Source organism: Crotalus tigris, unplaced genomic scaffold (genome assembly GCF_016545835.1).
Source record: "Crotalus tigris isolate CLP2741 ecotype Arizona unplaced genomic scaffold, ASM1654583v1 scf7180000017638.2057652, whole genome shotgun sequence".
Lineage (NCBI taxonomy): Eukaryota > Metazoa > Chordata > Lepidosauria > Squamata > Viperidae > Crotalus > Crotalus tigris.
The window spans coordinates 1,039,428-1,055,724 of NW_024096531.1; the positions used below are offsets into that span (position 1 = coordinate 1,039,428).

The 16,297-nt window shown below is 36.8% G+C and overlaps 1 protein-coding gene across 4 annotated transcripts in view; it reads left to right on the forward strand.

The window, feature by feature from the left end:
* The window catches only part of LOC120304378 (core histone macro-H2A.1), a 46,625-nt gene extending 31,300 nt beyond the window's left edge, over positions 1-15,325 (forward strand). The window contains exons 5-9 of one of the 4 annotated variants that reach the window (XM_039334867.1): positions 673-774; positions 4,626-4,725; positions 10,761-10,850; positions 11,960-12,134; positions 14,640-15,325. In XM_039334867.1, the coding sequence (XP_039190801.1) occupies positions 673-774; positions 4,626-4,725; positions 10,761-10,850; positions 11,960-12,134; positions 14,640-14,805 (633 nt within the window). In that variant the 3' untranslated portion in view covers positions 14,806-15,325. Of the gene's footprint in view, positions 1-666; positions 775-4,625; positions 4,726-6,364; positions 6,456-10,760; positions 10,851-11,959; positions 12,135-14,639 lie in introns of all 4 variants that reach the window. The other 3 variants (XM_039334869.1, XM_039334866.1, XM_039334868.1) reach the window with 3 other exon arrangements.
* The last annotated feature ends 972 nt before the right edge of the window (positions 15,326-16,297 follow it).

Sequence of the window (16,297 nt, forward strand, 5' to 3'; positions counted from 1 at the left end):
ATTTCAAAAGGGGATATGTAAAATATTGACTTTTCAGATACCTGCTAATAAAAATTCAACTTCTTTTATAGATTTGGATGTATAGATAGACTTTAGGGCAGTGCAGAGTGTTACATTTTCAATTCTAGTTTATCTGCTCATTCATTCCTAGCTATAAAGAGAGTCCAAAAAGCCAACTATTTTTGGTGCTATTACACCAATTATTATTTGTTTTTTAATACAAGAAAATAGATGTTGCTCTTGAAAAGAGATGTGGGAGGGATGGCCTGACTTCAGCATTTAATTTAAAAATCAAAATTTGTGCTAATTTTCTTTTCTCTCTGGAATCTGCTTATCCCAGCATATACCATATTTTCTGGCGTATAAGACGACTTTCTAAAGCATGCAAATTGGCTCCAAAGTTGGGGGTCATCTTATATGCCGAGTTGTCTTATACACCAGAAATTACGGTAGTTTCCGGCATATAAGACGAGTTTCTAAGCATGCAAATCGGCTCCAAAGTCGGGGGTCGTCTTATACACCGAGTCGTCTTATACGCCGGAAAATACGGTAGTTACTCTCTCCCTCTTCCTCTCCATGTGTGTGTGTGTGTGTTGGTTATATAATGTTTAATTAAACTTGGATTTGCTAATAAGCTGATTGGTTAACTGATTTATATGTGAAAAGAAACAGGGAGAAGTCAGTAAATCAGCAAGTGCTGACAGCACAACAGAAGGCACCCCAACAGATGGTTTCACTGTCTTATCCACCAAAAGTCTATTTCTTGGGCAAAAGGTAGGTTTGTGCATTTAATCAAAATATTCTGTGTGTGTGTGTGTGTGTGTGTGTGTGTGTGTGTGTGTGTATGCGTGCGTGGGTGTAGTACATGCACTTAATTGAACCTAGAGATATACATGAATAAAAGGGCATATCTGCAACTTATTTTACATGTATTGTAAATTATACATATTAAGTACAGAATGCCATCAATTTATAAAATGTAATTGATTAAAAAACCAGACCCCACTCCAAAGAACAGTAAAATTTAAACAGACATAAGATTAATAATAAATATGAATGAATACAGTTATGTACACTTGAAACTCCGTTACAATTGGGAATAATGATTTGGAGGTTAATACAAAAGTCTCAGAAAAGACAGACCTCTAGGTTAGGCATCCCCAATCCCCGGGCTGTGGACCAGCCCTAGTCCATAGCTTGCCAGGCACTGGGCTGTGCAAGCGAGCAAAGCCCCATATGCCCATATGTGGGGTCCAGGCGGCATGCGAAACCATGCCTACTCCAGTCCACAAAACAGTGCTCTCCATGGAAGCAGTCCTTGACATCCAAAAGGTTGGGGAGGGGACACTGTTCTAAGTATTCGTAAGAGGAAGACACATTGCTTTTATTTCCAAGAAGAGAGAGAGAGAGAGGAAAGTAGTCTTCAAGTGGATTACTCTGGCAGAATAGAGGGAACCAAAGACTGGGCAGAAAGTTTTAAAAAATAGGTGAAAGTACAGCCATGAAGAAGTCAGGACATTGCATTTATTTTGGATATAAAACAGAATAAAAACCTAGTAAAGGATATTGATGAGGAACACCATTTGGCTAAGTAAATGATTCATAAAACTGAAACATTTTCGTAGCGATTTAATAGAGATAAAAAGCCTGAACTATAATTGTAAGGAAAGGGTTTCAGTAATCCAGAGTAGCAATAATTAAGCACAAGAGAAAAAAAGAGGGAAAGTGGGCAATATCAAGCTTAGAATTAAGGTTATCATCCTCGAAATAAGTTGCAAGCATAAATAGGGACAGGAGGGGATTAACTTAGTAACCCAGAGTTACAAATTAACGTGAATAGAATTTACGGCAATAAAAGAAGCATGCATCAGTTTCTAAAAAGGATGTGCTACTATATAGTAAATGATAATTCTGGTAAGTGGAGCTATTGCAAGAGGATTCAAAGACCTTTCACACAGGCTTAACCCAATCCCAACTCATACACTGAATGCATCTAAGGGAGGAAAGAATTTTGAAAACATTGGAGGGATTGGTGGGTGAGAGAGACAGGTCTTCGTACTTGACCTCTCCACTTCTTAGGTTTTTCAAGGCATATGAGGACTTAAAAACTGCATATTTTTATGCAGTTCACATGTTGCTACAAATTTCCCTTGCAATTTAAAAGTTAAATTTCTTCAACATGAATTACATCAAGAAAATGATTAAAAATAAAGTGTACCATATTTTGTTACAAAAATTGTAAACAGATTTCTTCAGGTGTCATAGTGTCACATTTCATTGGCTGTTATATTGCATTGAAATACTAGAGCTTGATATACATATAAGAAACTTTCAGAGATAAATTTTCACAGGAATAGAGAAGATTGTTAATGCGTTCAGAATACATTTGTCTTTTAACATGATTTATATTCATATAGCTTCTAATCATATTATTCTACTGTACTGGCATGATGATAATTGAAATTCTTCATTAAGACACATCCATAAGTATTAAGAGCTATTTGCTAAAGGTTGAGCAATAAATACTGGTTTATAAATAATAATGTATGGAGATATTCAAGATAATATGAGATTGTATCATAGCAAGAATCCATATATACAAATAGAGAATTTTTTTGTACCCAAGAAGGCTTTGCGTATATATTTAGCCATATCTACAAAGTTTAACCCTGCTGTTCTAAATGTTATTGTTTGTTATCATAAGCTTTGAATACTGAGCTAAAATATTATCTTATTTTATATTGTATTTATTATATTACATTGATTATATTTATTAGTCATATTATATTACTTTACTATGTGTGAGGCCCAAAAAAATATATGTTACGAATCAGTAGTGGTTAAATGAAAGTGATGTCAAAAGACTGTTACGTGGAGCATTCTTAATCTCAACCCTCTTAATCCTGTTAATGTCATGGTGTTCTAACCACATTCATTTCACAAGCTGCTAGTAACATACATGGAAGCCTGTAAGAAGTCAAAGAAATCTTTGGCTCTTGGAAAGACACTAATCTGAAATAGTGGCAGCAGATAATAACAATAGAAATACCTCCCTTTTTTAAGTTGTATAACTGGAATTATACCATATACAGACTGGTTTCGAACTAACGCTTATCCATGACATAATCAACCCACGTAGCTATCATGTGCCGTACAGTATAAATTGAAGAGAAAAACATCTTTTGTGACAGTGGGGGGAGCCTAAGGGACAATATCGCCATCTGCCATGCTTCCATTCAAAAGAACTCCTTTCAACAAGCAGGAGAATGTTCTGCTGTCTAATGGGGGAGGGCACTGAACATTTCCTTTGAGAAAAGAATTGTTTTGCACAAAATACAATTTGTTGTTTACAAGCTTAAGTGTGTAAACTCTCCACTAAACATACAACATGCTAAATACATTTTCTTTTTCTATGCCTTTTTTATTGGGTCTAAATGCATAATTGGAAATTTATTTTCAAATTAAGATCCTTCTCTTACTGGATTTGTACAGTAGGCTGTCTTTCAGTATGTGCTTATTACTTATGGCATTTTGAAAACAGTGGAATGTAAGCAATGGATTGATTCAGACATAACATGTGTTGATTTAACTGAAATTCAGAAAGCAGGAATAGATGACTGGTATTAGCATTTCCATGTTTTCTTTGCTTTAGGCAAGTCCGCTATCTTACCTCTCATTTAGTTACAAATGAAATATTAAAATAATAATTAAGACTATAATCCAGCCAGAACTTCGTACATATACATATAACAGCATGAACCCTTCCTTCATTAATATTTCATTTCCTTTTTAGATGAGTCTGATTTTTTTCTTCTACCCCCCCCCCCCACTTTTTTTTTTTTTTGCAATCTTAGTACAAGTTTCAAACAACAGAACATAAAAAAAAACCCCAGAAAATATTAGAAAAGAATAAGATATTTTACCATGTCTCTGGTGGTGTTTAAGAATGGATATTTATATCATTCATTTTAATCCAAAAGTAAAATTTTAAAATGGAAGTACTACAATCAAACTTTTCCGGGCGTCTCTGCCCTGTTTGCAATGCAGTCCATGTCTATTGGGAAGTACATCTTACTGGCTTCAGTTGAAATTACTCTTGATTTTAGGATGCTTCTTACTGTTTTAACTCAAAAACTATGTAGTGATACTCATGCATTCTGCCAAAATAATTTGAACAAATATGACCTCTCTACCCATCACAAAAAATAACAAACGAGTAATGTGAAGGAAGGCTATTTTCATATCAGTTTAAATGGATACCCTGTGTAATTCCAGCTATTATGATCAATAGGCTTGCATGAGCAAGATTTAGTAGCAATTCCGAGCAACTTAGCATCCTTGGACTTTTCCAGACCCTTCCTGTCTGGCATTACAATTCGTAAACTAAGCCCTGTTATGTCAAATTTTGACTTCCCATGTGGAGAATCATGTTAGTGTCTAGAGTTTGAAACATATTCTATGTTTGTTTATAAGCAACTTTCTTTATGGCCTGCTGTTTATTTTTTGCACATTTGCCTTCAGAGATGCTATCCTCATCTATGTTGCAAAGCTTACTTTGACTGCAGCTTCTCTGTGATTTCCCAACTGTCCTGTTGTTATTTCCCACCTCATGCTTTTCTTTTCAGCTGAACCTAATTCACAGTGAAATCAGTAATTTAGCCGGCTTCGAAGTGGAGGCCATTATCAATCCCACCAATGCTGACATTGACCTTAAAGATGATCTAGGTAAATGGGGAATGGGTGGCTATAACTAACAGTCACATGAAAATTATGGAATTTGCAGATTATTTTCATGTAATAAATTTAATATTTTATCGTGCAACTGAATGCATGTTCCTCAGATACAAATCCCATTTGATTGCACGGGGACTTAACACAGGTAAGAAGATAGAGGAGCGCATCTTTAGTATTTAAAATACATAGTGGAAAGACTATTAATATGTGGTAGCATTCTCTGGATACTACTTGCATGAAAATGACTCTCTGAGTAACTCTGAAATCATTGAAATGTTGTTCCATAATAATCAGATGTGACTGTTGGTTCCCTTGGGAATATTTTGCATATAAATTCTGAGGACTGAAATAGCTCTTTATATCATCAAGTTGGCTTCAGACTAAGCAGTTTCTCCATTCTGATTTCAGTTTTCTATTTTCATTGTTTTAGCTAAAGACAAAAATGGATAGACATAAATAGTTAAGGATGCAGTCCTACACTGACTTACATGGGAACAAACTCCATTCAATACAATGGGAATTGGTTAGGATAGCTCTATAGCATTGTGTCCTTCTGGGGGTTTTCTCTAGGCAACTGTCTTATATAAAATATAAAAGTATAAAATATAAATATAAAAGTATCATCTTTTGGAACTTAAACTAGGAAACTAGTACTTTTTTCATTAAAATGAAAAACCATGGTGAATTTCATACAGTCCCATGTTTCTGTTTATTTAGAAGTTATAGAACAAATATGCTGAAATCTCTACATATATTTATTCTTGGATTTTCAGTTCCTTAGTCATAAATCTACTAGTGGGAACTCTAGAGCACATTATAATCTATTATTTGCAAATTATTTACATCCTTCAAAGAGCTAGTACTTGGTCATATGGTTGTTTCCTATTATTAGTTTCAGAGGGAGAATTTAAAAATTTTGCCTCAGGATAACATCGCCATTGCATTCATCTCCACCACCACTGCTTATTCAGGCCAGAATGACTCCAGTGGACTGTCAAAGTAAAAGGCTATGTTTCATTTTCTCCCTTGCCCCCAAGACATTCAAGATATCTACCCCTTTCAACAGGGTTAAGCAGTCAGTAAGTAGCTATAGTACTGCAAGCTGAAAACGCTCCCAGAACCTCTGGGGAGTTAAACTGCACACTGATTTCTGTAGGTCCTAATGCATAAATATTCCCAGCATGATTAATACATTGTTAGAGGGAAAAAAAAATCAAGGAATATTGTAAAGATAGTATATCAGAATGGAGAAAGTTGCTTTGTTAGATTTGATGAGCCAGATTGGATGATGTTATCATCATGTTTTTTAAGATTACATTTTTACAGGTTCTGCAAAACCATGAAGAATCTAGCTGTTCTTTATACTTCCTTCCTGAAATGCAGTGTCTTTGACCTATTGGTCAAGTATTAAAAGTTATGTATTTGATGTTTCTCTATCTTCTCCTTTCATTCTCCCTTTTCTCAGCACATACCTGTACACTGACTCTTAGGCTTTATTGTGATGGTTTATTATACATATTTTGGATCCCAAAAGGTAGGATAAAGAAGGATGTTGGTATGTACATAAATGTAGATCCTGTTCTGGGTCTTTGACCAACATGGTTGATACACATTTGTTTACCTATTGTAGTTGCAAGTTGTTCAGGCTGACATTGCCACAATCGACAGTGATGCTGTCGTTCACCCGACAAATTCTGACTTCTACACCGGTGGTGAAGTAGGTAATGGAGAGTTCAGTGCTGCAGACTTTGTGTGTGTATGCATGACCAATCAGCAGCAGCAACCTTGTCTCTGCTCTGCAGAGCTGTATTCTTTTCTCACTTCCAGCAATCCACCTCAATTTCAGAACAAATTCTAAATGCTTAAGTGAAAAAAAACCTCCTTTTTTTCAAAGCCACCTTGATTGATCTTGAAAAAAAACTAAACAAGGTTGGACAGGGTTGGTGCATAGATGCAAATCCATCTGAAATCCACAATTCTCTGCAATAGACTAGCAAGTGAATATAAAAGAGTTTTAGAAAAAACACAAGGCAAGAAAATCTAGGTGTATGGTTACTAATAATTTGTTTATTAATTTTGGGACGTTTCAACTTTACCTCTATCACATAAACAGTGATTCTGCCTCATTGTATAGTAAGAATGAGTTACTTCCCTTGCCCTAAAAACTAGAGCTACATGTGGAACATTTAAGAGAGGTACCATTTAACAGAGGCATCTCACTAAAGTGCATTTTTTTTGAGAGAACACTAATTTCACAAGCTTAAATCCAATTTTGATTGTTCGATTATGTGACATCAAGTCAGTATGGACTCTTAAAGACCACATAGATAGGTATTCTCCAACACAAATATTACTTATTAATAATTGTGAAGATTAAGTAATACCATCAAAGCATAATAATACTGGGCACCTGTTCCTAACTGATGTTCTGGAGGTGTGGGGGATCTGAAGAAGAAACAATTTGGGAAGTGTGTTTGGAAAGATGAGCCTGTGGGAAGCATGGAATGACAGCCTACGAATGTATTATCAAATTAAGGGACTGTCAGTATTAAAACAATATTTGGGAGGTAAATTCATAGCATAGCAAATTACAATAATAAGAAATACTAGGAACCACTGCAGGATCAAGATACAATGACATTAGTATTTGAATGCTAATAACTTTAATCTCCTTAAATCAACTATGTTAACAATCTTACCATAGTCAGTGCATTTATTACTGGGTATTATAATGCTTTAATACCTGAATCTCTTAGTTTGGAAAATATATGACAACCTAATCAGGGACACCATTTCAGTGAGGCAAATAAAACATTTAAAAATAAAAGTCCATCATAAAGCATAAAGGCCACATTGTATTTCTATATACATTCTCAATATAAGGTCGCAAAACATAAGATTGTCTTAAAGAATCTCTGTAGTAAAGTACTATAGGTACCTGATTCTTCAGACAATATAAAGAATATAACTTTAGTTACATTTGGAAATGTTTTATCCCTATTATTTATCAATAACAAATGTGCAGTTTTGAGAGCCATGTACATTTTCATTAAGCTGCCATATCCAGTTCTCCACCTATTTTTTTTTCCTGCATATTGTAAGGACATAGGAAACATGGCCAAAACTAGGTTTTGTGCAGAATTTCACATGGAATATCATAGATCAGAAACCATATACATTTTAAAGTAATCATTTGATCCATTCTACCTTGGTGATGCTTATTTCCATTGAAATCAATGGAAAAATTTACATATATATTATATCCTTTATTTTGACTTATAGAACCCATAATTTCTAAAAATAGAAATATGTATGTGAGTAACAATGTTTGATTTGGGAGAAGAAGACCCGAATTATTTCATTCAGTAACATATGGTCTTCTAATTGCCTGTGGCTGCTGGAAGAAAGAATAGAACTGCATAAATGCTTAGCTTCAAATGATTAACTTTTATTTCTATATAGACCTTTCTAACCGCAGTGTATGTTGGGGAAATATTTCACAAATTTTATAGGCATCTGCTGTTGTCACCATTATACCAATGCCTGCTTTGACAGCATGAAATAGTGACATTATTCTATGGGAGTAACACATATATTTATGCTTGTGTTGAGCAAAGAGCCACTCAGCTGAAAGCTGCAGAGCATGATGAAAACAGAAAGACACCCCGCCCTTCTAATGTAAAATGGAGACAGCATTTCATTCCTTAAATACAAGTTAATAACTTCCACAATACAACTATATCATCAATAGTAAAAAAAAATGCTCATAGTTTTTAAAGTGGTATAAAAATATAGACTCAGGAAGATTTTTGAGTAATAATTTAAAAGATTATTGTCAGCCCAGCCTTAAATGGCAAATCATGTGTATAAAAATTGCCGTAGGAAATTGATAAAAGCCCTGTCTACATTCTTCCAATCAAAAAGTCAAAATATATTTTTCTTTAAAATCATTTCAGGCTTTCAGAACTGATTCTTGCTGAATGTTTGCATTTGGCCAGTATAGCATCTTTCAAGGAGTTATTTTCAGTTACCTTTGAGGAAGTTACAGTACACAGTTCCTTTATAGCCATTGTGATCACTTCCAAATGGTCACTGTTCCCATAAACATTTCTGTCAAGTTTCTTGACACTGAATCAATGTAGCTTGAGACAGTCCATTTTCATTTAGAGTTCTGTGCAATGAATGTCAGCAGTTTCACACATGTCAAATCTTAGGCTCTCCCTGTCTTTTTCAGATATTATGGAAAAAGCATGAAAGCTTTTACATGCAAAACATATGCCTTACCATATGACAGACAGTCCTCATTTCTATTTTCTATTACTACTGCAAAAATTGTTTGAAAATCAAGAGTCTGTTCGTTTATTTATTAAATTTTTATGCTGCCCATCTCGCCTGCAAGCTTACTGTGGAGTGAATCTGTTGATCTGGAGTTTCCTACCTATAGTTCAGCAGTATAACTCCTGTGGAACAGAGAAGCAGTGCAAACAAATAAATAAAAGATCAGGAGCCACAGTTTATAGACTGTGGGCTAACAATATTTTAAAAAATGTGTGAGTCATTTATATTCTTTTCTTTCAATAACTTATTTTGCTACTTCCAAGGTCAGTTTTCCAGGAACTGAGGATATGTGGATCTAGTCCATGCTTGGAGAAGAAAACACGTGGAACCCTCCTTAATGATAAAATGGGTCCGGGATAGAAGGAAGGCAGGATATGCATGTATCAAACTTATCAATTCAACTCCCAGAATTCCCCAGCCAGCCAAAATAAAATCAATAAATATCTTCTCAGATTAGGCTGTGATATCAAATAAAGCATAATAGATTCACAGTAGTTATAGATACTTGGTTTCAATACGTACTACCAAGTTAAGAAGTATTTTTCAATGAGCAAATAATATGTGGACTTCCATTAGAAATTACAGCCCCCCCTCCCCTATATCACTTGAGTGAATTCATTTTGGAAAAAGAGTTCTAAAGCATCAAAAGCCTGACCCTACACATGTTTACCTGGAAGTAAGCTTTGCTGAATTTGGCAAAGGTTGGCACCTGAGGCTCTGTTTCTAAGTATCTTCACGAATTCTCTTGAAATAAGCCCTGAGTTATTTACTGGGTAAATATGTTTATGATTAGGCTGCAGAGATCAATTTACAAAGTTACTGCTTTAATCCAGAATTAATCCAGTCTCACTGTCACTGTTTCTTTGCCTCACTCCTTGTATAATCACAGAACAAATGCAATGTGATTTGGGTGCTTCGTTAGGAATGAACCTTTTCCAGCTACGTTCTGTTTTCTCTGTATTAAAGTGAGGCTGCAAAATAAGATCTAAACCAGTTCATGGTGGACTGCCTTTGCGCAAACCTCAGCCAGTAATGGAAATGATGCAGCTCCCTTCCTAACTCGAGCAGCATTTGTTACACTTCCGTAGCTGTAGTGAAGCAATTCAGTGGAGGGAAGGGGGAACCCTAGAGAATCTCCTTATTTCTGAGGCTCTTCCTCTTGGTTAAAGGTGGTTCAACAAGCCGGGCAGTTGTCAAGTAAAGCAGCCAGTTGCACTCACAAGACTGTTACACTCCCGGGGGCCACCTGTTGGGGTCAGGGATGAAGATGAGGTGAGTTTCAAGTTCTTCTTATGGCAACTTTGTCTTTAAAGCAGTCTGTAACAGAAAGGGGGAATCTTGCCCTCCATGGGAAAACGTTGGTACAAGAGTCAAATCTCACTGCCGTTAGCCCACTCTCCGGAAGACATGTCTACTGTGGTTCTGTGGAAGCAGCAGCAAGAACTGTCACTGCCCTGCTGGTTGGCATTGCAAATTGCATCAGGTTATATCCCGTGGGAGGGCGAATTTTTAAAAAGACGGAGATCAAAAGGGAACTGTTACTTTGGACCAGTCCTCAAAGGTTTAGATCTTACTTTGCAGTCCCCCCCACCCCCGTTTTTTGCTCAGAGAAATCTGTGATGTGTAGCCACCTGAAGTGATAAATGCTCTGTTGGATGTGGAACAGTCACCGCTCTGTTCTTGCACAGGAAGCACATTGGAGAAGCGGGGTGGAAAAGAATTCCTGGAGGCTGTTGTTGAACTTCGCAAAAAGAACGGGCCATTGGACACAGCAGGAGGTGCAGTTTAAATCCTTGGAAAATGGGGGACATTTTATCTATGTGTACCATAGATGGCAGTTCAATTTAGCTTGGATTCTGTTAAATAACCATAATGTCAGCATATCATTGATGAGGATTGTGTCAAAAAGGCTTTCGGACCTGGGTTTATAAGAAGGTATTAATACTACATTGAAAATAATAAAACAAGAGAAATGGGGAAAAAAAATAAACTATGCATACATTCAATTTTAAAACGCTACTAGCATATACACTAATTCAAACTGCTATATTTGTAAAATTTAAAAAAATTAGAGGCATATAATCTTATGCAAGTCAACTGCATTTGGAAGTGTGAATGATTGAAGGATATAGAATCCTAGATAATCAAAAATTAAAAACTAAGTAAGTACATAGAGCTTACTTACTTATAAAGCAGTGGTTCTCAACCTTTTTAATGCCACGACCCCCAACCGGTCGTAAGTCGAGGACTACTCAACCTGTCGTAAGTTGAGGACTACTCAACTGGTGCAGCACCGTTTGCAGAATGGGACTTTTGGCAGGCTCAGCAGGGCAGAGACAGCCTGGACAATTCCTATTGGCTTTTGAAAGCCAATAGAATTAGACTCTATTCAAGACACTCTATTCTATTGGCTTTCATAAGCCAATAGAATAAAAGGGAGTAGCACAGCTAAGGAAAAGGGGAAAAAAATGGTGGACTGCGTTTTTTGGCGACCCCCGTGAAATGGTCGTTCGACCCCAAATGGGGTCCCGACCCACAGGTTGAGAACCACTGTTATAAAGTATTACCTATATATTAATGGTAAGCATTATGCCATTTGAGGGGGAAATCGGTGTGAATTTGTAATGAATTTGTATTTCACTACTGACCTAACTCATGTGAGTACAACCAAAGATTATGGGTTTGTAGAGTACAAGGCATGCCAGCACCAAATTATAGTTTAATGTTATGTCTAAATTTAGTACTGGGCATAAATATAGTCACATTCAGTATGCAGAATAGGTGATCCATTGGAGTAAAGAACTATGTATCCTTCATTGCTGAATTATACTGTTCCAATTGTATTTTCCAAAATGTTAAATACAGTCTTATTTTTTTCCTCAACCAGCTGTTGTCAGTTCAGGACATGGATTGCCTGCAAAATTCGTGATCCATTGCAATAGCCCCAGTTGGGGTTCAGACAAATGTGAGGAGTTGTTGGAAAAGACAGTGAAAAACTGCTTAGCACTAGCAGATGAAAAGAAGCTGAAGTCAATTGCATTTCCTTCCATTGGAAGTGGCAGGTAAACCTGGAATTCATCCAGTTTGTCCCCAAATCTATATTCACACAACATGCTAGACAATAAAGTGATTATTTTTTGTGGCTTGGCAACATTGTGCTTTATAATCCAAGGTTTATGTTTTGGCATGATAAATTACTTACTATAAACCATGATTTAGTGTTAATATGATCCCTGACAGTTCTGCTTGCTTCTTATTACTAACCACTGTGGATTATATTAAGCAACCATTTCCTTCTATTGATTTAAGATGAAGTCTTTATAATTTCCAAACTTAGAGCTGAAAGGTATTTTTCTTTTCTATAAAACCTAAAACATACAAATGTGCCATAGCCTAAATTACTGCATAATACTGGCTTCTGTATCTCAAAAAATACTATGTTGCACAATGATTAAATCCTTGCAGTTTATATGTTACAGCTTGCTATACACCATGGGTGTCAAATTCGTCACGTAACGTGTAGCGATGTGTGGCAACTCTTTTTGCATTGCTGGCAGCGGGATGGGTGCAGCTTCGGTATGATGAAACCAGTCTGTGGGCCAGCAGTTTGACACCCCTGCTATACACTGTTCTTTAATATTGGCTTATTGCTTCGCCATGTTTCTGAACAGCCACTTAGTGAGACAAATGATTAAGCTGGGTGACTCAGCAGTGCCTTTTTATCTTTAGTGGTGCAAACAATAATGATGACATTCGTTTCTGTCTACAATCTTTAGTGAAGTCAGACCTATAACCTTGGTAACATTTTAGCCATGGCTAGAACGATTAAATGTTAGGAAATGTGTAGTTAGAGGAGCCAATATTATGAAAAGCATTTTTGTAGGTAAAATGTTTATAAAACAATGTTACACTGTTTCCTTGATGAATTGAGTTTTCTCTCTCTCATCTCTGAAAGTGTTATATTTTAAGGAATTGTCCCAAATAACCAGGAATAGGAATGTCTTAATATTTTAAATATTAATTACAACATGAAAAAAATGTTTACTATATGATAAAGTTATCTTGTGTGGGGCTGTGTGTGTATATAGAGGGAAGTTTAATAGTATTGAATCAGATTGACATTCCAAGTGAAAATGTGTCCCTTTAAAGAATAGCATACTCATCTTGTCAGTTCAGTTCAACAAATCTGAAGAATGGTAAATAAAAATCTTAAAACATAAAAAAGTTTTTTAAGAGCAGCATTTTCTCTCAGTCCCAACACATGTACACAGCTGTTCCAGGACAGACATCTGTCAAGCAGACATTACTCGTTAAATCTATATAAACAGTTCTGTCCAATTTTATGGATAAAACATGAGTTTACATGGGGTGATTCATTATAAGTATGTGTATTTCAAGAAAAGAGGGAAAGGGGGAGGAGGCACAATGGGCAATATATAATTGTTATGCCAGATGTTCTACAGTGTCTGATTTCAGCAAACCAAATTTGTAGAATGGCATTTTAAAAGTTCAAAGTTCTATATACTCTTCTCTAAAGTAACAAGTACGGTTGTTTAAATGTAGATTTCAGAGCATATCTTCAAAGTCCTTTAAAAGCTTGCATTATTCAACTGCTGTTATTGGAACTGATCAAGAATCCCCTTTGTTCACTGTTTGTTTCTTAGGATTTACAATCACTTGGTTAGTTAAGCATTCCCTGAAAATATGAAAAAATTTATATGAGTTGTTTCCAGCCATAAGTTCAACATTACTGTAGCATAGCGGTACATAACATTTTTAGGTCAAGAGGATAAGGACATACTGTAGATCCAGCAACCACAAAAATAAATCCAGCAAAATGATAATTTGTTTCAAATTAACGCACATGTTCAATTTAACATGACATTAAATACAATTAATTAAAATTTAATTTGTAATATTTCCCATTATGTCACATTAAAAATTAAGATTCATTCAGGACATTTGGAATAGGTTTGGAGGGGGGTTGACAATAAATTTCTAGGGATCCACTGATTATATATTGCTGCCTAAGCTGAACTGAGCCAACTTTTACAAGCTCTTCCATAGCTTATGTTTGGTTATTAGCAATGAGTGCTTAACAAGCCATGGTGGTTTAAGAAATCAGTCTACAAAGAGAAGGTGGGGCTTGTCAAGAAGGAAAGAGCTACCATTAATTCCTGCTTTCTGTTTTTGTCTCTGCTCTTCAGATAAGTGAAAAAAGAACAAGGGTCTCCCTCATTTCCTTTTGAATCTCATCCCATATATTCCTCCTTCAAGCTTCTGCAAGCTGCACATCACATTCCTATACAGAGAGAGAGAGAGAGAGGGAGGGAGAGGGAGAGAGAGGGGGAGAGAGATTTCAGTGGTTGTACTCCCAGGCATGTAGATACAGGAATTCATTATAAACATCATTATAAAATTCCTTTGTACTAGGAAACCACATTTTGTTGCAAGCCTCATTAGGATTTTGTGACATTTCTTTAAACATATATTGAGATTCCTATGCATCTTTCAACTTTTTTAAAACAAATTTTAATTATTTTTTCTCTCCAAAATTCTGTGAATAGGAATGGTTTCCCAAAGCAGACTGCTGCTCAGCTGATCCTGAAAGCCATTTCCAGCTATTTTGTATCAACGATGTCCTCTTCAATCAAGACAGTCTATTTTGTTCTCTTTGATAGTGAGAGTATAGGGATTTATGTGCAAGAAATGGCCAAGTTAGATGCCAACTAAGCCTAGAAAGCAAACGATACTTGCCTCTTTGCCCAGACCCATCTCCTTAAATTCCTCATTGTAAAACAGAGAGCCCCTTATTTTAAAGTTCATTCATCTAGGGAATAAAGATGGGCTTTTTTTTTACTTTCAAAAATATTTTATGTTGGCACTGATAGTTGACATTACTGCTGTTTAATGCCCTGTATTCCAGGCATTGTCTGAATTTAGTGTAATCTAGGAGATTTTATAGTTTTATTTTAATGAATTATGCATTGATTGGAAAGTTGTTAGCAGTCCATAGTCTTTTTATTTGTGAAAGAAGAAACCGGCAGATCCTATTTTGTAATAGTGTTGTGGTGCTTTTATCAGGTGGCATTCCTTTCTCATCTTTTTAAAGAAGAAAAAAATGCTACATATCTATTTTGTGTTTATTTCATGTCTTAATGATGAATCCAAGGAGAAAAGTACCCCATTGACCTTAATTATATTTGCAATTTGGAATTTGTGTGAATTGATTTAGTAAAAGGATTGAAATGGTCTTGGTGTCGTCTGAATTAATGATTTGTAAGTCTTAGATAAAAATGGTGGTTGGAGCAATGTCTCAGCAGTTAAAGATGCAGAGCGTGTCAGCTTCAGACCCAAGCACCACACCACAGAGTAAGCTCCCATTACTTGCCTCAGCTCCTGCCCACCTAGCAGTTGGATAGCATGCATATGCAAGTAGATAAATAGGTACCACTTTGATGGGGAAGTAACAGCATTCCAACAGCAAGGCCTGGAGACTAAAGTATATGAAGAATGGCTGCAGGACTTGGGTTTGACTTGTCTAAAGAAAAGATGAAATAGGGGTGGCATGATAGCAGTATTCTAGTATTTGAGAGGCTGCCACAAAGAAGAGGGGTTCAAATTATTCTCCAATAATGGTTGGAAACTGATCAAAGAGAGAAGCAACCTGGAATTAAAGAGAAAGTTCCTAACAGTGAGGACAATTAACAACCAGTGGAACAGCTTGCCTTCAGAAATCGTGGGCACTCCATCACTGGAGTTTTAAGGAGAGACGAGACCAGTGGTGGCGAACCTATGGCACACGTGCCAGAGGCAGCACTCAGAGCCCTCTCTGTGGGCACACGGGCCGTTGCCCCAGCCCCACCTCCTCCTGCAGCCCCCTCTTCACCAGCAGCCCCCCTGGAGGAGAGTCGTCCCCGGGTGTGGCCCTCACGGAGCAGCACAGCCAAGGATATTGTGGGGCAGCAGGGACAAGATTCCGCCCTCATGCCCCATAGCGTGCAGATGATGTTGCAGGGTGTGGGCGGAGGGCGCGGCTGCCATGGCACTGTAGGGCTGCCTGGGCGATCTGCGGTGGGCCATGGAGACGGTGTGTGGCCCTGCGGGCGGGTGGGGCGGAGCAGGCAGGGCGGGAGGGGGGGCAGGGGGTGGTTTTTGGGCACTTGGTCTCTAAAAGGTTCACCATCACTGGACTAGACAGTCACTTGTCTGAGATGGCATAGGT